General features: G+C 36.2%; 1 protein-coding gene and 1 long non-coding RNA gene across 13 annotated transcripts in view; one reads left to right on the top strand and one right to left on the bottom strand.

Moving 5' to 3' along the window:
* Positions 1–26,868, bottom strand: part of CEP128 (centrosomal protein 128) — a 393,959-nt gene that overhangs the window by 22,040 nt on the left and 345,051 nt on the right. For 8 of the 12 annotated variants that reach the window (XM_059182630.1, XM_059182635.1, XM_059182632.1 and 5 more), the window contains 2 exons: positions 9,258–9,350; positions 2,270–2,347 (listed from right to left, as the gene is read on the bottom strand). In XM_059182630.1, the coding sequence (XP_059038613.1) occupies positions 2,270–2,347; positions 9,258–9,350 (171 nt within the window). Of the gene's footprint in view, positions 1–2,269; positions 2,348–9,257; positions 9,351–26,868 lie in introns of those variants that run through there. The other 4 variants (XM_059182638.1, XM_059182634.1, XM_059182636.1 and 1 more) reach the window with 1 other exon arrangement.
* LOC131836810 (uncharacterized) lies at positions 804–6,827 on the top strand. The gene is made up of 3 exons (XR_009355802.1): positions 804–1,016; positions 3,357–3,443; positions 6,718–6,827. It is a non-coding gene; the product is annotated as an uncharacterized LOC131836810 (long non-coding RNA).

Below are 26,868 nucleotides of genomic sequence, written 5' to 3'. Positions count from 1 at the left end.
TAATCTCATAATCTAAAGGCTTTATGCATTTTTATTTAAGGCCAGGTCTAGTTGTTTTCATTAAGTTGACTAAATAAGCTCTTTTTATCATAAAGGGGACTTTAGAGTACATAGAGAGTCGGTTTCGAGCTAGAGGCAGTAAAGGCAAAGAAAATGGGCTTGTAGTTAATACCTAGAACTAGATCCCAGTTCCAAACACTTTACATACTCTAAGCTTCCGTTTCTTTGGCTTTAACAATGGGAAAAATAGTGCCCATGAGTAGGGGGTCAGAGGATTTGAAAATAAATATAATACAGGTTAGAACGTAGCTACTGCCCGCTGCATGCTAGTGTGGAACACTTGCCGATGGACTCCTTTCCTTATAAGCTAAAGGTTTCAATGTTAATTACTAATATTAGAAAGCATGATTATGAACTTTGAAAACTACTCTCCCTAAAAACACCACTAAACAGGCATCTTCATATGTGTGTGTATATATAAGCTAGACTTGTAGGCAATCACTTAGCCCATATGATAAAAAAAAAGTAAGGGACGCCTGGGTGGCTCAGTGGGTTAAAGCCTCTGCCTTCGGCTCAGGTCATGATCTCAGGGTCCTGGGATCGAGTCCCGCATCGGGCTCTCTGCTCAGTGGAGAGCCTGCTTCCCTCTCTCTCTCTGCCTGCCTCTCCATCTACTTGTGATTTCTCTCTGTCAAATAAATAAATAAAATCTTTAAAAAAAAAAAAAAGTAAAACTTTTGGTAATAGCAGAGAACTTATAAATTGCACTTATGAATATTCTGTTCAGTGTAGACCCCTGGAGAAAAAAAAGTGATCTGTCCCTGGAGGTTAAATTTTTTTCTGTTTTATGCTGGTATAAGAGAGACATCTGTTTCTCAGTAGCAAATACCACCTGTTTCCAATACCTTCTCTTATCTGCCCTTCCTTCCCTTAGATGACTTGTTAGCTACAGAGAAAAATGTGGAAGGGATATGGGAGTAACATACTGCCTGCTATCCACATTGGGAAATACAACGGTGAGTTAAAATCACATCTCTTTGGACACTGGTTTCATAATCCTTTGATAGGGATTTAGACTGCAAATATGTAATCAAATCTTGAGAAAGAATCGAAACTTTAGCAAAATGTACTAGAAACTTTGTTTATTCCATCTGCGATAGCCTCGATTTCTGGATGTGTCAGCTCCACCCTGGATCCTGTTCAATAATGTTTAGTAACCGAACTATCAAAATATGCTTAGTGAGAGGTGACTTTAAGATAGATTCACAGACCTGGGGATAAAAATATATGTATATAAAAAATATATGTTTATAAAAAATAAAAAATAAAAAAAAAAAAAAAAAAAAAAAAATAGCATAGATCTTGAAAGCCACGTTCTGTCAGTGCCTCTGATAAGCAATATGGCATAATCACGCTATATTTCCAACTCATTAGATTCTCAAATAATATGTTAGATTTAAACAAAACCTAAATGTAACACAAGTTATATTTAGAAGCCAATATGAAATAAGGGGTTCATGGTTTTCAAAGTATACTCTCACCATTGCTAGGTTCAGCCACATGGGACCAAGGTGTAATAAATCACTACAACAGCCCATTATCTATGCATTCCTAAAGGGATATGCAAGGTATTCTCTGGCCTGAACCTTGTCTGGCAGGACTGGAGGCAGAATTATTTGTTTTACATGTCTCTTCTACGAGAACTTCAAGAAGTTACAGTAGTTATGTCCACACATGTAATTAATTTCCTTCATAATGAAATGATTTGTGGATTCAGTTCTATCGATAAATGGCATGGGATATAAAATCTAAAACTCTGTGGATTTGAATTCAAATATCATAGTATAGAGATAACCTGTGTACTATCATATCTCTAAAACAGTACTCTGAAAGTTTGCAATTAAAGAAAAAAGACAGCCCATAAATTAAAATTGCTTGTCAAAAAAGTTATCTACTGTCAATATAATGTGTAACTTCTTTTAAATCTAAGGTGTTTCTAAATTAAAGTTAAAGCTTTAGGAAGCCAAATGAGCTTCTAGTGGGAGGATAAAAGTCTCCAATTTCCTCTATTGTGGTAATACATAAGTTCCAGTATTTTCAATCCTGACTTAACAAAGGTCAATAAACTCTGATAAGATGGAATATTAAGAACCTCTAGTATTTTTTTAGTTCTTCCTCCCTCCCTACAACCTTCTTTGCACATCAGGAAGATGTCAAGTGTTCTCACTCAAATAGGAATACTGAAAGAGACAAGCCAACTTTTTCTCACTCTCAGGTCTTTGAAATCTTCTAGTAAGCTCAGTTTCTCAGGCACAGACTCCAGATGGTCCAAGGCCACGCGGGTACTCTGAAAAAGAAAACATACGGCAGCCAAACATTATAAAAAATTGATCAATACTCTCAGAATCCAAGTACTAAAAATCACTTGTACCATGGTTAGAAGCAGTTCAATCTATAGACAGTAAAATAAGAACAGATATCATAGAATTTCTGAGATAAATACATATTTTTTAAATCAGAATTATTTCCTTTCATAGAGCTTATAAGATGCATTTGTAAAACTGCCTCAGATATAAAAACTCTTCCTGGATAATTACTTTCAACTGATATGCTATGAAAGTTTCTATAGAGCATTTCATATTAATATTAATTTACAAACCTGCTTCAGTGAATATCAGAAATAAAGCACAAAATATATTGAGAAACAGATGAATTTGAAGTTACTTCTCTATGGAATATATTAGAGATCTTCCCAAGTTGCCATTATACAGAAGAAAAGAGTTCCCAACCATTATTTTACTTAAAAAAGAAGAGGTTCTCATAAAATTTTGGAGAAACATCTGAAATTAAATATTTATAAGAGGGACACAAAATCCTGTTGATTGTAAATAAAAAACTTAGTCTTTAATTAGCTTTGATTATACCCACCAAGATAAACATTAACAGGGAATGATCTAAACATTATTTTAAAGGCAATATGAACCCAGAAGTGGTAGAATAGCCTTGAGACCAGAGAATATATCCTAGGCATCTCCATATTCTTAGTCTTGTCACAGGCCCAGCACATCAATGTATTCTTAGTCAAAAGATATTAGCTTTTAAATTTAAAACAAATTGCAATTATTCAATGAAATAAACCACAAACCCTGTGGGAAGAAAGTGAAGTGTCTTGTGATAACCTGGACCTATGTTTGCACAGTGTTGCTGAGAAGTTAGTGGCCACCCAATAGTCCATATGCTGCTCCCCTACATCCCCCATGTGAATGGTTCTGAACAACACATAATGAGTACAAGTGACAGGTCTCACTTATAAGCTTAGTCAGTTAAGACCCTATGTGTTCCCACTTCCATCCCAGCCCCTGCTATGAGGACCTTGGAGGCCACGTGCTTCAGATGGCAGAGCTACAAGAGAGAGGAGAGCTGTCGGCCATATTGGACTTCATGTGAGTGAGACATCAACCTGTATTGTGTTTAGCCATGAGATCTTAGGGTTTATTAGTTATTACACAGAATAAATGCCTTAATTATTGAAAATAACGCCAGAGAATTACATAAATTATAGGTTAATCTTTTTTTTTTTTTTTGGTGGGAGGAGGCTCCAAATTATGAATACATGAGCATTTTTTTCTCAGAGGAAGTTCAGTTTTTCTGGAACCAGACAGGGTTAGGAACTGATGTTACCTCATTTGGTATGTCCACTTACACTTAATCTTCCTATTTTAAATCCTCTGTCTCACTCTAGTGTTGTGGTCTACCTTCACTTCCAATCCAGAACTTCTCCAGAACACACATGTATGTCTCTGCAGGGTTTGTGTTGGGGTGGGGACAAAGACAGAGAGTTGAGGGTCTAACTCCTCCTTGCAGACATTTTCAATATACTCATTTCCGCCCTCTCCTTCTGGAGTAAATGGTACATCCAATTCAAAAACCTCTCTCAAAGTCTGCAGGGTGAAAGATATTTGCTCTCCGTTGGTATCCCTTTGACAGATGCTTGCGTTTTTCCTTCTCTGCTTTGAATCATTTTACCATTTCTCTAACAGGATTCTCCAACATGGGAGTTATACATGTCTTCTAGTTGTCAATGCATAAATCAGTGTTTCTCTTTCTTCATATTCTTTTCTAATGTGATTTTTTAAGAAAGCAGAAACACTCTAACTTCACCATTTTGAAATTGGAAGTCATATGTCCTATTTCTTCAAGTTCATAAAAATCTTCCTTTTCTAGTTCCATTTAAAGGCTTTAGTATTTTCTTCCTTCTGTTTAACATTTATATGCTTGTTAGTTTTTTCTTTTTGCCGCATGTGCTCACTTAAACACCCATGCATTTTAAATGGCTTCATTTAACTTTTTCATGTGTAGGAAAGATTTATCAAAATGACAAGTTTCTTAATATAGGCTCCAACATGTAGGTTTAGGAGAGCAAGTAATTTTAGCCACCATGTGTGCTATATTCATCAATAGTAAAATTAATAGATCTCCTCAATAATTATATTGGCCCTTTAACAATAAAATACAAATCCATGCTGTGGTGATTTTAAAGCAATTTTTTTTTTTTGTATCAAAAAATACCCTCATAAACAATGATTCAAATAGACTTGCAATTTGGAAACTATTTCCCTTTTTTTAGTCCCATAAATTTTCTCATTCAGAAGTGACCCTCTGAACTAGGGAGAGGTATGTTAAACTCATTTTGTTCTTAAAATAAGCACATGATTTCTTTCCCTACTATAAAATTCAGCATGTTATGCAAATATTTTTGTTTAAAATTTTCAATCAACCAGGTGACTGCATGAAAAAATTTTTTTCTTGCATATTTTCACATACTAGTTTATTTTGACTATTTGATAGTTTTTGGATGCATATTCAAAATGGCTCTATATATATTTTTTGCGTGAACCCTAAGAAACTCCTTGGCTCTTTCTTAAGTACAGCTATTTTTCTACTCTCCGCTCCCACCCCTACGTCTCCATTAATATCTTTAAACTTTTTCATCATCTATTTTGGTTGTGGCTTACTTTGTATTCCTTTTATGTGTTGTTTCTAAGCATCTTCCTTAATATCAGAAATAGTTTCTGGTTCACATGACTTTCCCTTCATCCTTACAGTCTTGTCAATCAGGTAACACCAAATGTATATCTAGATACCACAGAACGATCCACAAGACAGAGATGGCACAGTTCCTGTTCTTCAGGAGCTTTTAACTGATGGGGGAGAGGGATGAGGGAGAAGTATGCATATGCAAAAGATGTAAGAATTACAGAAAGAAAAAATTTACTGCATTTATTTTAAGGAAATTATGTATACAGATGCTGAGATTTTTAAGGCCTCTGCAACAGTAAGATATGAAATAATGAAAATAATGAGTCCAGCAGGCTTGCAGGCATCTCACATCTCATAATTTCATGAGTAAGTGATATTTGGGGGAGCATATTTATTTTCTGATTGTCGTGGTCTCTCTGTACGCATGTGAGTGTGCTTAAAACCATCACTTCTGCATATAGACTTAAGAGTATGCATATACACGTTCTTTTTTTTTTTTTTTTTTTTTTAATAATGTGAGCTGCTCTGAGGTTCTATGATTAGAGTCTGGTCACATTACATGTCACTTCAAGTTCACTTTTCCCCAAAAGCTAACAGTGCTAGAAAAACGGAACCATTAGCAGATGGATAATCTGAATAAGGAACTTACTGGTTTTCCAGTGCCATAAGGACCCATATAGTATGTTAGTTCCTAGGGCAAAATACCTCATGCAGAGTCAGGGAAACTTTCTATTTTTTAAGTTGGTTAATTTTTTCTGCCTCACCCAGTCCAATGCTTTAAAGGGCACAGACAAGTCCCTACTACTAGAATTAAGGGAATAATCTCTCCAGTTATTCAGTAATGGCACCAAATGACAGGTGCTTAACCTGTCTTTAATTTTCTTGGGTGAATTTTCTAGAAGAATTAAATGAGACATTCACAAAAGGGTTTAAAGATGGTTTCTCTTTTGAAAATATTATAAGATACTAAATTTCATATCAAAATTAAAAACAAAGAAAAATTCACAATTAAGAACCCACTTAATAAAAAACCAATACTTTGTGTAGTAACACTTGGTTTATCTCAGAGGCTTAAGGAGCTGGACTCCCACTGAGCTAAGGGCAGTGACAAAGCAAATGATCAACTGCTCCTAGCACTATAATGAAAGACCGAACAATAAAAATGTAACTCAATTTTGAATATACTTCTTAATCCTCACACCATGATATGCTGTTATATCTGTTATTCCCCATGACACAGATGAAGCAACTGAGAACCAAAGTGTAACGTCAGTCTGGTGGTGGCAAATTTGGAGTAGGAATCCAAGCAGTTAGAATGCAGAAGTGGCAGTGTTCTTACTACAGTAATACTCTGATGGTAAATCCCCAGAAGCTGTAACACTGTTTGATATAAATTCCTAATCTTCCCTCACTATCAACTTTTGGCATCTAGAACTTTGGAGATATGTCCCTGATGGGCATATTTATGGAAGAGGAGTTTCAAGATGGACGCAGGAAGCGGTCCATCTGGCCAGTGCTGAAAAGTGTGTGCTCAAGACCATGCATCCAAGCACATGCGAGCTCAGGAGGGCTCAGGATTTTCCATCTTTTGATTTGAGGAAGTTAGGTATGAGATTCAGTTTTATGATGCTCACTAATGCACCCTTTTCTTTTTTGTAACATTTTGCAATAATGTAGCACACTATCTGGCCACAAGAGGTGCTTCGGTCGTTGCTGGCTGTAAAGACAAAGGCAGAGTTACCACTCTCTGATCCATCCACCAAATCTTGGCTTCTTTATTAAAAACTGAGAAATGAAAATTCTGTGGTTTCATTTATTTTCTCTAGATGAAGTCAAGATCAAATGGTAGAAACAAAAGTGAAATTCAGAAATCATGTCCATTTGGCTCTGTGGCTCTTGCACCTAGAGGCGGGTTTTGCTATCCATCTGTCTGAGAGGGCAAAGAATAAGCTGGCAATTTTCCTATTTCAAAATCTTCAACACACACCAAACTGCCATGAATTCGAGCACTTTGTACTGGTCGGCAGTACATTTTTCCTTAGTTGTTCCTTTGTTTCAGACTACAGGGAAATTGAATAATGAATGTAGTATGACAACATATATAGCAGTGATTCGGAACTAGAAAGGGGCTTCTTTGCAGTTGTTAGTTTCCTGTCTCCTGCAGAGAGAGCTTAGCTTAAGAAACAGATTTAACCAAGGGTATACTTTGCTAACTATCCTTCTCTCTGTAAAAATGCACATGTGTTTATTTTCCTCGGAATGTATAACAACTAGCATTTTCTGAGAGTGCTGTTGCAATCATACATTTTGAGGGTTAGATGATAAATGAAATAAGGAGATGCTATATTTTTATTTTAAAAATAAGCATGTGCATTTTTGGCACTATACAGATGTTAAATAAACAAGGTTATGAAGCAGTTTATTTGGGTTCAAAAATGCAATTCTATTTCATTTGGAAAGAGATCCACTGCAGAACTTTCTTGACAAATGGCTAGAAGGTGGTAAGAGGACCTGAGTAAACAAATTTCAAGGGGAGGAAGGGTGAAATCATAAAAAGGATAGACTGTCTGCCTTTTTACTTGTGGGGACTTGATCCAGCACAGCTGTATCGACTTCATAGGGCCCTCTTTTCATCCAAATTGTATCAGGAGCTCATTGAAACCAAACCGAACCGTAGCAGAGAATAGGCTGGCAAGTCATTCTGTGGCTGTACATCCTTCAAAGGGCCTCAGTGCTCAGAGTTGTGTGGATTTCTCAGAATACCAGAAGAGTCCTCTATTTCTAGATTGTGTACTTTAAGAGAGTTCTAAAAATCAGACACCCACTTAGATTCAAGTGTTTATGTGTATCTTGGAGTAAGAGGGTAAACAAGGGTGTGACCTAAAAATACCAGTTCACGTTGCAATATGACATCAGTGACTGTGTTTGAGCTAAAATCCAGAAGAATTTTTGTCCGCAACAAATTCTATGTCTTCATATAACAGCATTCTAGTCACAAAAAGAAGAGCTGCTTTAAAAAGCACCCATCTATGAAATTTGAGAACAGGTGGCATATCTTCATTGAAAAACTTGAATAAAACAGGTTTTCTAGATCTTTTCCAACTCTCATTCACAATAATATTTTTAAGTGAAGAACTATATGAAGCCTACAGAATTTGCCATCCCAGATGACTGCTTTCTTATTTTTAGACATGACCAAATTATAAGTCATAGTCAACCCATGATCTTATTTTTTTAGATTAATTGGGGGAGTTTTTTTCAATAATACCACAAATGAGTTGAAGGGAAGACAGAAGGAATACACAAATGTATCTCTTCCCCTTGAGGTCCCTGAGATTTCCTTCCCATCCTTCCCTTGCCACTTCCTGATGTGAGGGAAAATCACATATGAAAAAAAATGAAGACTAGGCTGATGTTCTCTGTATGCCCTTACCACACTCGTCTAGTCTATAGGCAGGAAGGTCTTGAGACCCACAATCTAATTTCTGTGACACCATTTTCTTTCTTAAAATTGAACATAAAATGTATTCCCAAGGCAAAGAATTTTAAGAACATTTGCCTCCAAGATAGGACTGCATGTTAATAAGGGGCAAACAGCATATGCAAAGACTTCCTGGAAGTGATGGAGTTTAGCCATCTCCACTATGGTGGCAGGGAAAGAGACCATGCTTCTGATTCATTGGTCCCAGACACATATTTCACACTGGCAGATGAAGAACAGGTGAGGGGGAAGGCAGGCTGAACAGGAACTCAGCATTACTGATTTGCGGATCTGCATAGTTCTAGTAATGTTACTTGTGTTTGTGGTTTCTGGAATATCACTCTTCCCTGCCCTTTTAAGCTTCCGTCTTTAATTTGCCAAATGGGGATAAACACTGATGATCTTTGTTATCTCATAACCACAGGGTAGCTGTTATTATTAAGTAAGAGAGTGAATGTGAAAGCCTCAGATACTTTCCAAACAGCAGGTATTTTAAAAAGGCTGATTCTGTGAGGTACTGTCAACTCTGGTAATTCTCAAATGCAGAAGAGGAGATCGGTGACACTCTAAAATTTGTGACACTAATAAAAATCTGTCACAGAATTCGATGCAGAAACAAGGCAAACTTAATTAAAACTATATCCAATATTTAGAAATACATTTGCTGTTCTGTAGACATTATCCAAAACACAAAAGTAATAGGAGTGTAATGGCACATAAATACTTTTATACATACTGTGCCCTCAGTGGAGAATGTTCCCTCCTGTTTCCTGAGCTGGTTAAAACTTTTCCCCCCAATACTACGAGCACTTTCAAGCATACTGGAAATCTGAAAGAAATTTACAAAGATCACCCATACACTTATCATCTAGATTCTACTATTAATATTTCATTATATTTGCTTTAACACATATAAACTCATCTATCTATCCCTATGCGTATCCACTGACCCAACTTATTTTTTGGATGCCTTACAAAGTAAATTATATACATCAGTACACTTTCCCCTATAGACTTTATCATGCATACCATTAGCTCCACTTGGATTTTTAATTTTTAAGTACAAAATTTATGTTCAATGAATCTTAAGTAAATCTTAAGTAATATGGTTAAATTTTATTACCCTTTATCATTTCCTTAGGGAATGCTCTCTCCTGCCTTTACTGAACCCATCAAAAAGCTCTCTACTGTACCCTGAGCCTTTCCTCTGCAACACTTACCAGAAATAAATCACATTTATTTTGTGATTACCTGATTAATGGTCATGTTGACTCTGGGAAATAAGCATAAGAAGGGTAAGGCATAGTTGTCTTTACTCGCCACGGAGCCCCTAGCACTCCACCCAGTACTTCCATAAAGGTGATACTCAATAACTACTTCCTGAATGAATAAATGAATGAATGGGCTTTACTTAATGATGGAAAGGTTCTCATTCATTTATTCAATCTGCAAACATTTAGTGAATGCCTCCTCTATATTAGACACTCTTCTAGAGTGAGTTGAGGGAGCTCACAACAAGATGAGGCCAAAGATGCCTCCCTCTGGGACAAGATCTTAAGAAGCGCTTTTTGGCAGTCAAGTTTTTGATATTTAATTCCAAGTGAGATTGAAGGTCTTCTGAGAACCTTGGGCAGAGGAGGGATATGCTCTTATTTACAGCCTAAAGTAAATCCTTTGATGATGTTCTCGGATCACTAGTCCCTCACCCCCAAGCAGGAGCATTCCTGGTCTGGGGGGACTGTGAGAAGTTGGGATAGGCATCTCATTTTCAGGTTAGAGTCCTGCAGAGCAGCAAAAACTCTGAGATGCACCTCACGGGAACCGTCCGTTTGGCACTCCATGAGAAATTTACTGACAGAATGTACCGTATCCCTAGAAAGTGACTGCTGTGTCATATCAAAAGCCCTTGATTGATCCAAAAACATACTTTGTGACTGTAAGCACTTGGAACTGTCCTAAATGCCCATAAAATAGGTTCTCTAATAATGTTGGATTATTTAGATTAATCAGATAACATTCTTATTGTGGTAGTCTTCTGTCTGAGGTGAGGCAGCAAGATACAGTGAAAAAAAAAATCACTGATTAGAAATCAGGAGACAAAAAGTTCTATCTCAGCTTTGCCATAACCAATTGCATGAACTGGAAAAATCACAACCCATAGGCTTCAGTTTCCCAATCAGGAAAAGGGGAAAATTTGATCTAAAAGTCTCTAGGAGACCTTATGGCTGTAGCAGCAGTCACTGTGGCTTTAACGTCTTTTCCACAGTAGGTTGGGGGTCTGATTTTTAAGCTTAAAAGGTTGGAAATAATGTAAAAAAATAGTTTCAAAAAGAGAAAGTAAAATAAGGAGAAAATCACATATGGGATTTTAGGAGTTAATACATACCCAAGAACACCTGTGGGATGGAAAAACCTTCACTCCTTTATAGCAGAAAGCAAAGCTAATGATTACATTAAAAAAACAGGAAGAAAGACATCTTGATCTTCTTGGGTGTTTGCTCCATCAAAAAACTCCAGATATTTACCATTTTGTGTTTTTAGAACAGATACTTCCAAAAGCAGGCAAAGAATCGCTTTTCATTTTCTTCCCCACTTTTTAACTGGCATGCGCATGTGTGCGTGTGTGTATACACATACATATTCATCTAAATACTGCTAATCAGCTTCCAGTTCTATTATCATGAATGTTACTCCATACTTTTGCTTTTGTCTGAAAACCTTCTTTGCAATGATGACTTTGCACATGAAGTACATCTGTCTGAATGTTCTCCACACACTGCTTAAACTAGTTCACAGATTCTCTTTCTACAAGACTTGGCTTGGTCGCCACCTTCTCTAAGATGGCAGTTAAAAGCATGGGCTCTTGAGCTGGTCCACCTGACCTGAAATCCTGCTTTAGTCACCTGCTAGCTTTATGTATCTAGGGAAGTTCTCAGATCCCTCTTCCCTGGGACTCAGTATCTTCATTTATAAAAGGAATGATAGTAATACTCATAGTGTAGAATTATTGTAAGGACCAAATATCTTGGCGGATGTAAAGTACTTAGAGCAGGGAGGGACACTAGTAAGCACTCAGTAAATACTAGCTATTGTTACAATGGAGATCCTAGCCTATTCTGTGAAAGGCTCCCCTGAAGTCTAGGTTAGGTCCATTCTCAGTGGTTCCTGTGCACACATGTCTCATGTCCTGTGTCTAATACTTCCTAACAATGTGCTTGTCTCTTTAAGTAGGCAGCAAATGCCTTAAAGGCAGGACTGTATTTTTCCCTATATTTCTAGTACTAAGTACTTAGCATCACACACAATAGATCTTAGTTTTATGGGAAGAAAAAAAAAACCCTCAACACAAAGATCCATAAAAGCACAATTAGAACTCAGAAGTGTTGTGGAATGAAAATACACTACAGGTTATTTTTAAAGGTAGAATTTAAAAAGCAACTGTTTTTGAGGCATAGAGAATGTTTCCAGACAGACTCAAAAGTAAAGAAATAACAACAAAAAACAGAACCGGAAAAAAATGAGGGACTGTAAAGTTGAGTTAAAAGGAATACACAAGAGTTAGAGACAGAATGATGAGAAATAAGATCCCCTTGTGGACCTAAGAAGCTGAAGCAGGAAGCCTGTGATGCGGAGAGCACCCTCTTCCTGTGGATGAACGGGCAGGGGCTTAGCCACACAGGCTGTGACGGGGACACTGACACAGATAACAGAAAAATGCTAATCATTTCCCTGAATATTGCAAAGCTCTCGTCCCAGGGCCTCCAGACATGCTAATACAGGCAATCAGGGTTGTCCCTCCTGTATTTAACATGGAACAGAGGATCCTGACATGGAACACTGATAAGGAATGATAATTGTTCTGGTTGAGGTAAGGTCCAGGCTAATTTACTTAAAAGCACCTTGGTGAGGTAAATATAATTAATCCTCTCTGTTCTCAAAATAAAGGGTTATTTTCTTTTTAAGAGATGTCTTGTGTTCTCAAAGAGAATGACAAAACAAATTAATCATTTTCCATTACTCCACACACAGCACTTGGATTTTGAAAGAGCATGTGAACAGTTAATCCCCTATATGGATGAGTTTCTGGTGACAGGCAGATCAGATCTAAATAGAAATCAGGCAAGGTATTTTATTTTTATCATGGTGGCTTTGAGACTTAATTCAAAAATAACTGAGACCAACCCTGCCTATACTTTTAAAGTTTGCTTTCATAATTAATCCTTTTTTGAACACTTAGAAACACTCTTTTGGATCTTGTACAAAGCATTCCCCTGGCCGACTGCTGCCAAAGCAGACAGAAGCAGAGCCTATCTAGAATATTTTAAAACCATTGAAAATTCAACTGAACTATCTCTTAAGGAATCCCAACTGGCAGGCCATACTTAGTTGAAAGTAGCAATAATTTGACATTAGAGCAATACATTCTGGCAGATAGCCTACCTAAATAACTAATGTTGAAGGTGAGCTTTAAATAATTGAGATGCTCTGTTAAGCTATGTCTTGAATGGTAAACAGAGGGTAAGAGGGCCCTGATGGACTATATGTGAACAAAAGTATATATTTTTAACTAAAGCCAGTCCAGGGAGCAGGAGGGACACTAGTAAGCACTCAGTAAATACTAATTTCTAAATTTTCTGCCATTGGCTGAGAAAGATGGACTACGAAAGCCAGTGCGCATAAATCAGCTGACGATATGATTTGGTGAGCGAATTCATCTGACATTTGCCACAATCAATTGTTTTCCTGAAACTTAAATTGCTAGAAAGTTTTTTTTTTTTCCTTTTTCCAAATGAAAGCCATGCATTCATTTAACTGGACAACAATGAAGCTTTGTGGCCTCGTGGTTAGTATGAAAAGGAGTTGGTCCTGCCAAAACAATTTGAAATTTTGAACTGAGACTCCCTTCCCCCACTTCATTTTAATATACTCAACTAAAAGGAATAAGTTCTGCAGCTTCTACTGGATACATTTTAAAAAACTAAAAATCAGAAGTGGCCAAAACCACATGACTTTGGACATTTAAAGGATGTTATGAAAACTCTAGAGGACATGCAAGACTCTGGGAATTACACAGGAATTTGCAGCATTTACTATACAGAAACTGGGTGAAACATCAGTCAGTCTTCCCTTTATGCAACAAGAATTATTAAGCACTTCCTATGTGCAGATCAAACTATAAAACAAACATCACTACATCAGACTTCATTCTGCTAAAGCTGCCCAGATTGAGGTCAATCATATTCTTTTGGTTCCTGAATGAAAGTAAGTTATCAGGGCAATAGAGAGAAATATGTATTTGATTGCACTGTAATGTTTCATTAACTGACTTTTTTTTTTTTTTACCATTAAACTGGGAAATTTTAGGTATAGTGATTAAACTTCAGTATTCTTTGGATCTCTGTTGTTAATACATAACAGCTACTCGATAAATACTTATTGAAGTTGGTACTATAGTTGATTCTCAGCCATCCGGTAACTACACACATGCAATGATAGTTTTAAAATACGCTAATGAAAAAAGATGATTTATATTCAATTTGGGAATGATCTCATATGCTCTTGAGTGAAAGTGGGTGTGACAGGAGTTCTGGGATATACTCTAAAAGAAATAGTAAAGTTGCAACAATAAACCATATTATGTGAGACAAGTACTCAACTTTTTCTTTGAGGATTCTTGCTCTATCTACATTTTTGTGGGATATACTAGGACAGGATACCCTTGAGGTCTACCAGTCAGAAAGGCCAAATCTGAAGTACTTTATATTGTTTTATACTGCCATTACTTTGGTTGGAGGCCAAATCATCAACTTTGGTTGGAGGTCAAAGGGAGACCTTTGTTCTATTTCTAAAAAGGTGCAGCCTTGGATACTTATCACAAAATCATGCGGAACACTACTTTAAATCTAAATATGTTCTCTCTCGCTCAAGCTTAGAGGGAATCCACTGATTTAAAGGAACTTACTGGAGATGCAAACAGGATACCTATTGATAATGAATCAAATGGATCAAATTTACTGTAATATCATTTAAATTCAGCTGCAATTTGCACACTGTGGGAACCACAGAAGATTCATTTGTAACAAAAACAAACAAACAAACAAAAATAAGGGAATACAAAATGGCACTTTACTCCCAGATCCTGGAATACAACAACGGACTTCTGCTTAATCTTTAGTGCATTAGAAAACTTAGTCAAGTCATTGCCATTTACTCTGGTCCAATGGGTGAAGTTTAAAAAAAAAATCTTTTGGTTATATGATAAATAATTTAGAGAACGACAGTAAGGAAAACTTTATTAGAAATTTTAGTAAGAATTTAAGAATATTATATATTTTCTAGTTTTAAGGTATGAATGCAACTGACTTCTGATGCACTATCATTCATAAGTCTGGAAAATACCCATCTTATAAGTATTGATTTCATATTTCAAATATATTTCTTTTTTTTTTTTAAGAATTTATTTATTTATTTATTTGATAGACAGAGATCACAAGTAGGCAGAGAGGCAGGCAGAGAGGAGAGGAGGAAGCAGGCTCCCTGCTGAGCAGAGAGCCCGATTTGGGGCTCGATCCCAGGACCCTCGGATCATGACCTGAGCTGAAGGCAGAGGCTTTAAACCACTGAGCCATCCAGGTACCCCTTCAAAGATATTTCTAATGAGTCTAAGTTTACCATTACTTCTGGCTCATTATTCTTGCATTTGCATCTTCAAAACACAATACTTCTAAAAATACAATAGCTCTTAACTGTCTTAAATTGATGAAGCTGTCTTTTCACTATGTAATTGTAAATTTTTCATTTTTTAGATTTATAAGCATCAATTAGTATGGTAAGTCCATCAGAAGTTTTCTTTTTTGTATCATCTTCTCCTTCTAATCGCATTTTTATATAACTTGCTTTCAACATTTGCCCACTTATGAACCATATAAAGTAAATTTTGGTGAACAAACATAAGTTGAAAGAGTAATGAATATATTCTTTCAGCAAAATGGGGTGGTTCAGGTTCTTACTGCAAAATACTGCATAATAAAGTCCTTCTTGTTGAATAACTAACTAGATGAGACTATCCTATTTCCTTCTTGCCCTTAGAAATATATTGCTCATTCATCGATTCTTCAGTTTGCAAAATTCATCTAGTATATTATCATTTGAAGACTCATAATCTGACTTTTTGCTTATATAATCAATTTCACCATCTTCATTAGTTTCTAGAGTGCTGCTGTCTGTCTCTTTATATTCATCTTCTGATTCATCTAATAACTGTGAAATGTCTTCCTCTGTCAGTTTCCTTCTCTTTTGTCATTATGCGAGAAAATGAGAAATTCTGAATTCTCAACCTCCATTCAATAAAAGTAATAATAATAATGAAAAACACTACAAAGCTTCTTCTTGAAAAGCAATAGAACACTTAGGAGGTACTTCTCTATGACGCTGCTACGCGTCTTGGGTAGCTGTATTCCTAGAATAGCTTTTCAAGGATGTTTGTATAGCAAACAGAGATAGTGTCTCCCTCTGGTACAAAGGTTGCGTGAGATTTCTTGTAGCTCTCTTTATAAGACTGGGGGCTGCATAACCTCAGGGTTCCTCAGTTATAACACAAATTCACTTCATGTGCAACAACCACCTAGACCCATGCCCATTGCCCCTATGGGACTTGAGAAGCAAAGGAAAGATGCGAACATATATGTAAGTTATGGGGCCTGCTGTGCCATGAGTAATAAAGTCTTTTGTCTTGTGTCCTCTTACAGTATCCATCAAATATGATAACATAAATATGGTAACATGGTAAAGTGTAGATAGGGTAAAATCTTTTCATTTCTTGATAGACTTTGGACAACACAGTAAGAAAACTGAAACATTATATAATAGTAAGGATTTAGTTCTACTTATTGCAAATCCTGTATGATTCCCCTATTCCTCCACTTTCATACTATTTTAGTTTTTCCTAGCATAGTTGGGAATAACTGATGAATAACAATAAAATAATTCCTAGGATGCTGAAACAGGAAAACATTTCAAGAAAATAAGCTCACCAAGATCCATTATGTATCTTAGATTTACAACATGGTACAACAGACCCATGTGGTATCTGCAGGACAGAATCCGTTTTTTCTCTGTTAAAAGTGAGGAAAATTTCTCTTTATTCTTTGGAAGATATTTTTAAAAAAGTAACGGTAAAAACAATGACAAAAAATCAATCCTTACCAAAAGGAATGGAAAGACAAGACTGGGTCCAATTGTTATAGTGAAGGTTAAATCACCATTTTAAAGCTCTCTACTTTTTATCATCACCTCTCAGAATACCCTTTATCCACTTAGTGCCAAATTTCTCCTCCTTTAGTCTTCCTAAACTGCTCTGGAGACGGGGAGGTGGGTACTGATAGGAAGTCTGACAATTCATGAAGCATGTGTATAGCGTTGCTTTGTGAGAAGGCTTGCTTCCCACTCAGTTCGGCACATGGAGCAGATGTTAAATGGAAAAGTGGCTTAAAGGTAATGAGTATGATGCTACCAAGGGGACTGACACAAAGGTATTATGAGGAGAAAGAAGAAGAAATGAGGAAGGCAGGTAACCGATATAACCTTAGTTGCTATGACAAAAGCAACTTGATTAAACAGCCATTTTCCCCAACATACTGAGGTACAAAACAACTTACTTGTTTTGTAACCGTTTGTAGAGTTTCCAAAAGTATTGTTTTTGTAAACTGCTTGGTTTGTTAAAATTTGTTAAAATCAGAGAGTAAGTCATTTGGCAAATTCACGAATAGATAAATTTGCCCTTGAAGTTAGGTCTGGCAAATATACATTTTAGTAAGATGCTTGAAAAATAAAGTAAGACAGTGTCTGAGAAAGAATCTTACAACTGTTTTGGTAGATTAGAAAGAAGAAATACTAGAGACAGAATACATAATACTAACAGTCAAAAAGGCATGAAATTAATTCAGTAGAAATGAATAGGACTAAATCCAATAGACACAAAGGCAGAGTAGCACTGGGCCCTAGACAATGTACAATAAGGTATATTCTTAAAGGGGATGCTGACGATGGCCAAAATCAGTGATTCTCAACTATAATGCACATTAGAATCATCTGGGTGGGGGGGCTTTTAAAAAGAGGGTCTTACTGCAGGTCAACCAAATCTGGGGACTGAACTAAAGTTATTAGGATTATTAGTAGATTTGTAAATCTGTATGTCTCAGAGCCAACATTTCAAACAAGCGAATTAAATTTTGGAAGTAAACTTCATATAACACAGTGTCTAGACACATAACCTGTACAGTGAAACTCAGATCAAAATTCAAATGTCCTGATTAAAGAGCTCAGCCTTTCTAATCCATATACTGCTTCTTTGACTGGTAAAGGTAACGCACACCTAAGGGAGGAGTATTTTTAAAAATAAAAAAATAAAAAAAATCAGAAAAATCCATTATCTCATTTGCTCTTCTCTGCAAAACTCTGAGACAAGCAGGATAAGCACTGTGTTCATTTTATAGAAAACAGAAAAATTAAGCTCAGAGAAGTTCAGGGAGTTGCCATTGTCAAAGAACCAGGGTTCACAACTAGATCTTCTAACTCTCAGTCCACCAAATCCTAATGAGAAATTTGGAGGTCACTTACCTTTTGTCTTTCCCTCTCACTCAACTGCAAACAAATACACTCTTCTCCAAGACTAAATGGATGTCTAATGAGGAGCTTTGAGGTATTAGAGAGCAAAACAAGTTCTGAGTTAGAAATGACAGAGAAATGCAAATGATGAAGACAGGAAGTTCTCTGAAAAAAATGTAAAGGGAGTCCTTCAGAGACTCTAGATCTTTTGTTGGTGAGTTTATACTTAATGTGCTGTAGAGAATCTGGTGAAAGTCTGATGACAATGAAACAGAACGTCAAGGATGTGTTTCACTGGCCTTTATTATGGATAGGTAGAGAGGGAGATGATAGTGAAAAACACTGAAAAAGCTCCATAAAACCATTTATGAAACACCCGTTATGCAAAATAATTAGGAACAGAGCCTGAAGAGAATAATGAGGGAAGGGCTATTTTGATGGTTTGGCCTTTTAGTGTTTGATGTTCAAATATAATGTAATTGGGGGCAATGATAGGTTGAAATCATTCACTAATGTTCAATAATTAACATAAGACCACTTTGGATATTTATATTAATAGTGCTAATAGTGACAATTTATGCTCTCTCTAGCCTTTCATCTGAGATCAAAGTTTATTAAAAGTCCTAAACAAACTTTATAAACACTTGCGTAAGGAGAATTAGAGTTGGTATGCAGATGCCTAAAGTAAAACAGATCAACAGAGGCATTTAGTATCACTGAGCAAGTCCAAGACAAGACTAATAATATACCAACTCTTCCTACAAAAGTCAAAAAGCAGAAAATTAGTTCAAAGTTGCTTTATAAAACTTCATTGACCAATACGTTGAGGGCATATTCTGACAACCCTTCCTATGGTCCATGAATGTCAGTGTCCTATTTATAAGTCCACTTCTGGCCCTGCTTAAGGTAAATATAGGATCTGGCTGCTGATTTCCTTCCTCTTCACTTTGCACATTCACCAGACCCTTGTCAAGTGTTCCTTACTCATGTCTTCGTTGCTCTTACCAGTCACAAGAGGAGTATGTGGAATGGAAAGAACACTGTGTCACTAATCAGAACACTTGAATTCTAGCCCTAGTTTTGCCACACGTGGCAATGCATTAACTCCTTTGACCTCCACACTTCTTATCTGTAGAGTGAAGGGTTTTGAAAAGGATCTCTAAGACCCCTTCCAGTTGCTATGTTATTTAAAATATGCGACTCATGGCAGCAGGGTCCTAATCTTCTATATACCCTGAGGGATGTAACAATGATAGAAATTCAACAAGTACCTATTATAGACTATTATATGATTGAATTAAGTACACTGATAGCAATTATTGGTAAGTCAGAAATTCTGAAGATCAGAATTTTTAATTCCTTCTAGACCAGACCAGAGCCTATTAGGGAGGGGAATGTTCAGATATCACCCAGCCCAGCCCAATCATTAAAAAAAATTAGAAAACTGAAATTTAGAGAGCTTAAACAACTTGCCCAGGATTGTGTGCCTGGCCAAGAAGAGTGATATGGTCAGAACCTAGCTTTTCTGACTCTGAACCAGATACTATTTTTACCTTATCATCATCACTTAAACTAGGCATGTAATAATTTTCAGCTGAAACTTGTAATTGGTTAAAACTAGATGCACAAAATGAAAATCTCCCAAACAGCTTTCTATTTAAAGGCCATTTCAAAAATGTAATACCTACTACTCCCACCAACCATATTATTAAGGGTACAATACCAACATTTTGTTTTATAGTTAAGTTAGAGTTAAAAAAGTTAAAGTTAAGTGGTAGTTAAAAAAGACTGCATACACTGTTACTCTGAGATTTCACCCATATATGTTCTCTTAGGGTAAACAGAAAGCATTTCTTCTATGTATTATATTTTTCAGAAAGACCCTTCCATTGTGTTTTGGAATATACACTCATATGATCTCCACAATATAAAGCAAGAGCTTCTTATGGAGAGAATGCCCTCTTACTGATAGCATTTAGAGCAGGGCTGTGAAACACATTGTCTAGCAAAGCAGTTAGGCGGGCGGTGTGTCTACTTATCAGCATCAAATATGAAGCTGTCAGTCTGACCTCCAAACACGGAGCAATTCGATAATATTAAATTCATCTGCTGGTGAAGCTGTATTCATTATGTAATTTCTCGGTGACACTTTCCCTATGTGACCGTGTTTATGAGAAATTTGACAGGGCTGTAAGAAACCATTTTTTGCAGGCTGAAGGAAGTCTTACATTTTTAAACTGGTCATCACCTTCTGCCATAAGGAAGCAACTCTGAACACACAGCCTATTTGTCTGAGTAGTATTTTCTTCACTTGACCTTAAATACAGTCATGTTTTAGAACTTTAACCCTTTGAAGAAGACCCCATTATTGGAAAACATACATACTTTAATACTGACGAATGCAGAAAACAGGCTCTGTATTTTGGGACAAGGTGGCGAAAGGAGAATGTCTAGATTGTTTCCACCAAGATCCCTCATGAGAGATTCATGAGGATATTTCCGCTTGCCCTCAATGTGAATATACAGAAGGTAGACTAACATTAGAGCAGTGGGAAACTTGGCAGAACGGGCTAGGACAGGGTTTGTGCAAAAACTTTTTCCGGTTTCAGTTTGAATGGGTTCCCAGGAAGTGTCAAGTTCGAACAAATCCAAAATTTTACAATGTAGCTCAGCCAAAACTGCTGAGATTCACCTGATTCTGGGTCAAAACTGTACAGAGCACACTGCGTTTTATTTGGTGTCAAGCCAATTTGACTGAACCTTTCAGGCAACTTCAATGAGAGGCTCATAGCCTTGGCAAAACCAAAAATGAACCTAGCTTGATCTTTGGTTTTGAAACAGCAAGTTCTGGTTTTATAAAGAGATAAAGGCAAGTTTTCCTTAGTTTTAAGATTCTTACAAATACTCAGAAGAACCACTGCAAATAATTAACAGTGATTTGGCCAGATTTACATTCTCAAGTCAGTTATTTCCTGAGCTTAACCAGGACACTTCAGTGACTACGTTAACTCTATTGGCACCATATACTCCTAAGTGCCGTAAAGCAGAATCTGCTGCTCTAACAAGGAGTAATGATCCTTCCTCAACAACTTATGCGTCTGAAGAGTGGATCACACGCGTAGTAAGATGAAGCATGACTAGTGCTGGCTCCAGGGTGGGAAGAAGAGAATTAAAAATAAAAACTCCAGCAGCAATTGTGTACTGTAATGGCAGACACGTGAGGGAAGAGTATATAGTGTTACTTGGTGATTTCCACAGAGACTCATTGGCATTCTCCTGAACTCTTGGACACTGAAGTCTTGAAGATCTACCGGTGAGCACAGTTCAAATCTGTTACCACTAATATTAGCTGAATGAAACATTTAGAGGTATGCCAAAGGCTCCAAGAGCTTGTTTTTTTTTTTTTTTTTTTTAAATAAAAGCCATATTTCTAAGAATTTCAGTGTTTTGTAATTTTTCTCAATATACGTACATTTATGTATATATTTCTCCATATTGTTACAGGTTAGGACTTATCTTGTATGTTATACTATCTCTATGAGTACACATTGAGAACAAGGAAAACTAGATTGTTTCAGGTCACTTGGATTTGAGAAGATGATTAAATATTGATGAATTATAGCTATATGATTATACATTTGTTCCAAGTCAATGATTTTCAAAATTTGGGGTAGATATTCCCCTAAGATAATTTTTTAAACTATATATCTCCCTTTCCTTTCACCCTCCCCACACACATTTTAAGATTTTTAAACATTTCGTCAGAGATTTAGGTAGTTGCAAAGGATGAAATTTCTGGACTGTTGTAAATACTGACATTTTCAGATAAAACTCTTGTATTACTCATATAAACTTACCCAGCAAACTTTAAGTACTTCAGTCATTTGTTATTACCATTTGTCCTCTGACAAAATAACTAAATAAGATCCTCCTTAAAAGACAGAAGTTTTATATTGTTCCTTTGTCCTTTGAATTTATTTCCCGTCTATTTCTCCAGCATACTTTTGTCCTAATATAAAAAAATATTTATTCTTGGAAGTCTTTTTATTGGTTATCTTACCATACTTCATCTTCTCTGTAAGACAAATGTATATATACAGAGAGAAAAACTGATTTTTAAAATGCCCCGTGACCATAATGTTTCAAGTATTATATATTTTTATCGATTGAATTGTCATTACAATATTAGGTCTCCTAAAATTTTTTTTAAAGATTTTATTTATTATTTGACAGAAATCACAAGTAGGCAGAGGCAGGCAGAGAGGCGGTGGGGGGCAGGCTCCCTGATGAGCAGAGAGCCGGATGTGGGGCTCGATCCCAGGACCCTGAGATCAAAGGCAGAGGCTTAACCCACTGAGCCACCCAGGCACCCCAGGTCTACTAAACTTTTTGAGAAAAATTATTAAATGTAAACTGTATAAAGATGCCAAAACTTCTAAAAATATATCCCTTAATGGGATGGATTTTTGTCTCCAGTACTTAACTGGCTCATGCATCCATGGGTAAGTACTAGCTTTTGTTTGAGTGAGACAGTGTTCCATTTAATTTCTAGTTCTATTTTTTTTTTTTGTTTCTATAGATTTAATCACTGAGAAATCTTGTTCACATAAAAAAGTACATGACAATGAAAGTAGTTTGGTTATAACAATGTCACTCAGTTTCTTGAATGCCTTCCTAGTTTTATGGCAAAGATTACATAGTGATCTGTCATCAAAAATTAATTTTAATGATCTATCAGCTCGATTAGGTCCTCTTTCAATTTTGTTGAAAGCAAAAAATTAGAAACCACTTGACTTGCCAAAGGACTGTAATGAAGTTATTAAAGCACTCACTTTCTGTTTTGGAAGGTATACGAAAGAGGTTTTATTTACCAAGATTTGTCTAATGACTACAACAGTTCTTCCTTCACTTAGAGGCATTTCAGGAAGTTCTACATATGCAAAAAGTATTGAGAAAAGTTAAAATATTATTAATGTTAATGCCATTCTATCAGTATAAATTTTTAATCCTTTTATTTTATATTAGCATTAAATAGATTTTCACTAAAACCTTAGACCTGCGGATTGGCAAAGTTAGTCCTTATTGTCAAACCAATCAGCTAAATCAGGCTTACTTTCTGGCAGGAAAAAATAAGTCTGACTTCATGTGCCCCGTGACAATGGCCTTTTGAATTATAATCCTAAAACAGATAAAAAAAAAATAAGGCATGGAGCCCAGGCCAAAGTTTGTCACCTGGATGGAGTAAGACACTTTCGATGATTTCTTTCCAAGACTCAGTTTTGTTTTCCGGAGCTATATGTTCCCTGATCATAGTAGGGTGGTAAAAAGAGGTGAGGACATCAAATAAAATTGTCATCCTCCCCCCCATCACCAATCCACAATATATGTTGATTTCAGAATGCCCCCTTCCGAATACTTCATCTAGCTAATAAAACTCTTTGTCTTATCAATAATATATGTATGACTAACAGGGACAAGGAGGCTTACATTAGTGACTTGATTAAAGAGGATATGAAAGCATCAAAATCAAAAGTGCCCCTCGTTTGGCAACCTGAACTGTCTGGAGGAATCTGCCATCATGTAATCCAGGATGGGTGGAAGGTAGGCCTCTCTCTCATTAAGAGGGAGGAGGTTGAATAGGAAAAGTAAGATGGCCTCATCACTCAAGGCACTTCAAGGACTCTGCTGGAAGTGCCTGTAGAGGCTGAGGATATACAGATCAGTTCTCTTAAAGCTATTTGTGTCTGAAGACCTTTGGAAAATCTTTGCATATTCCTAGGGGGTGTACTACTCCAGTCTGAAGACTCTAACTCACCAGCTATCTTTGAACATTACCCCCAGGGATAGCATTAATCATTTCATCATAAAATTAGGGGGAAATAAAGAAGTTCTGCTACCATGTTCCCATTCCTTCTGTTTTTTTGGAAGATCATTTCACAGGTACAAAAAGATACATAAAATATATATACAGGCATTTTGAAGAAAATGACAATTCTTCATGGTTTTTTTTTTTTTTAAAGATTTTATTTATTTATTTGACAGAGAGAGAGATCACAAGTAGGCGGAGAGTCAGGCAGAGAGAGAGAGAGAGAAGCAGGCTCCCGCTGAGCAAAGAGCCCGATGCGGGGCTCGATCCCAGGACACTGAGATCATGACCTGAGCCAAAGGCAGCGGCTTAATCCACTGAGCCACCCAGGCGCCCCATCTTCATGGTTTTAATTAGCATTTCCCTGTTTAGTAATGAACCTGAATATGTGCACATATTTTTTTTCAACTAAAGTGCTTGCTCATGTCTTTTACCCTCTTTTCTTTCTTTCTTTTGGAGGGGGGGAATTTGGGTTGTTTATCTTTTTCTAATTGATTGTTGGCAGTAAGATCTGGATACAAACTGATTTGGATACAAAGCGCTACTTAGCTATATATTTTGCCACCAGTATATCCTAGGTGTGCTTTTCTTTATACCCTTTTTATGTTGTCTTTTGACTTACAGAGGCTCTCAACTTTAAAGTGGTCACATCACCTCCATCCTTTTGGATCTATGTTTTCAGTGTCTTTTTTCTCCCAGAAATCCTTCAAAATCCTAAGATCATGAGGATATTTAACTACACTTTGTTTTCAAGTTTTGTGGTTTGCCATTCACCTGGAGGCTTTCATCCATCTTTGCATCTGATAGGGGTTCAATTTTATTTTTTTGTTTTTAAATACTGCCTATTGAAAAGTCCCTCCTTATTCCCTCAATAGGTGATGCCAGTTGTATCAGAGACATCAAGTTTCCATGCACAAGTATTTCTGTTTTGGGGCAGTCTATTTGATTACATTGGCCTATTTTTATATTCTTGTGCCAGGACTACACTATCTTAATTTTCACAGCTTTAATAAGGTTTGATACATAGTCCGAAAACCACCCCCAACTTGTTCATCTTCAGAAGTGTCTTGACTATTCATGAGGGTCCTCTCTATGAAGAACTTGTATTTTTATTGCTGTTTGGTAGATCCCCCCACCGCCCATGTGTTTTGTATTTTTTTGTTACTTTTGTACTGGTATACTTTACATTTTCTCTGTACTTGTTGCTGGAGTTAGAAGGAAAATGGATTTTTGCAAACTGGCTTTTGTAGACTAAATTTACTAAACTCCTTTTCTTAACTATGAATTCCTAGGGCTTTCTATATAGGCAGTAACACTATTTAGAAAATAACATTAGTTTCACTGCTCTGGCCAGGACCGCATGCACAGTATCTAACAGAAGCTGTGGAATGGGGCATCCTTTCCTTGTTCCTGGCCTCAAAGGAGGACTTTCAAAACGCTAAGGTAATGTTTGCTATTGGGTTTTTTCACATGACTTAGTAAGTCAATTCCCTTCTATTCTTAGTTTGCTAAAAGGTTTTTGATGATGATAATGATATCATGGGAATAAATGCTTCTTATTCATCTACTGAGATGACCTTATTAAATTTATTTCTCCTTAATCTGTCACATGGTAAATTACATTGATTGATTTTCTAATATTAAACCAACTCTGAATTCCTGGAATAAATGCAGCTTGTTCAGGATGAATTATCCTTTTAATACATTCCTGGATTTATTTTGCTAATATTTTGTGTATAATATTTTTGCATCCATGTTAATGCATGAAAAGTCCCTTAATTTCCCTTATTTATACTTTCTATGCCTGGTTTTGTCTCGAAGGTTATGCCAACTCATAATGAGTTTGGCGTGTTCCCTCCTCTTCTAGTTTCTGTAAGAGTTTTTATAAAATTAAAATCATCTGTTCCCGTAACATTTGGTAGAAGTTATCTGTAAAATTTATTTGGGCTTGGTGGCCCTTTCTGGAGAAAACTGTAATTGACTAAAAATTGTTGATGAAACTTTTTGTGATTTTAAAAAATTTACTCATAGTATGTTATTTCTTCTTTGTTCTGGAAAATTATATTTTTCTAGGAATTTAGCTATTTCTCCTAATTTCCAAATGTATAGTTACAAAATTATTCACAATACCCTGTACGTGATTAAATTCTAAAATAGCTACAGTGCTATCTACTTTTTCATTCTTCTGTGATTCATTTGTATCTTCTTTTTTTCTTCATCAGCCATGCTGGATATTGATTTTTATTCTTTTTAAACAATCAGATTTACTTTATTGGCCCTGTATGCTGCATGCTTGTTTTCTATTCATTATATTCTTTTTTCTATTTTTTCCTTTCTTTTGTTCTTAAGGTGTTTATACCATGTTTTTAATTTCTTATGTTGTGTGATAAGTTCATTATTTTTTATCTTTCTTTTCTAATGTAAGCATGTAAGCCAGTAAGTTTCCCATAAACACTATTTTTGCTGTATCATTCACATTTTATAACACAGTGTTGCTGTTATTCAATTCTATTTATTTCATGATTTCTACTATAATTTATTTTCTAAACTTGAGTTGTTTAGACGTTTACTTTGAAACTTCCAAAAGCCTATGGCTAATCTGGTTCTCTTTTTGAATCCCAGAGTTATAATCATGTCACTGAATTCTGGCCCATGGAAATGGACAGAAATAATATGTGCAAATTCTAGTTTCTACTAAAGGAAAGTTAAGTGTTCTCCCTTCTCGTTACAATGCAAATATAAGGGCTGGAGGTGGTACAGGGATCTTGGATCAGGAACGGGAAGCAGTATTTTGAGGACAGTGGAGCGAAAAGACAGAAGGCAGCCTGGGTTTCTGACACTGTATCTGCCACAGACACCATATATTTGGATTGTT

The sequence above is a fragment of the Mustela lutreola genome, chromosome 7, assembly GCF_030435805.1.
Source record: "Mustela lutreola isolate mMusLut2 chromosome 7, mMusLut2.pri, whole genome shotgun sequence".
Taxonomy (NCBI): Eukaryota; Metazoa; Chordata; class Mammalia; order Carnivora; family Mustelidae; genus Mustela; species Mustela lutreola.
This window is presented reverse-complemented; position numbering and strand designations above follow the sequence as displayed.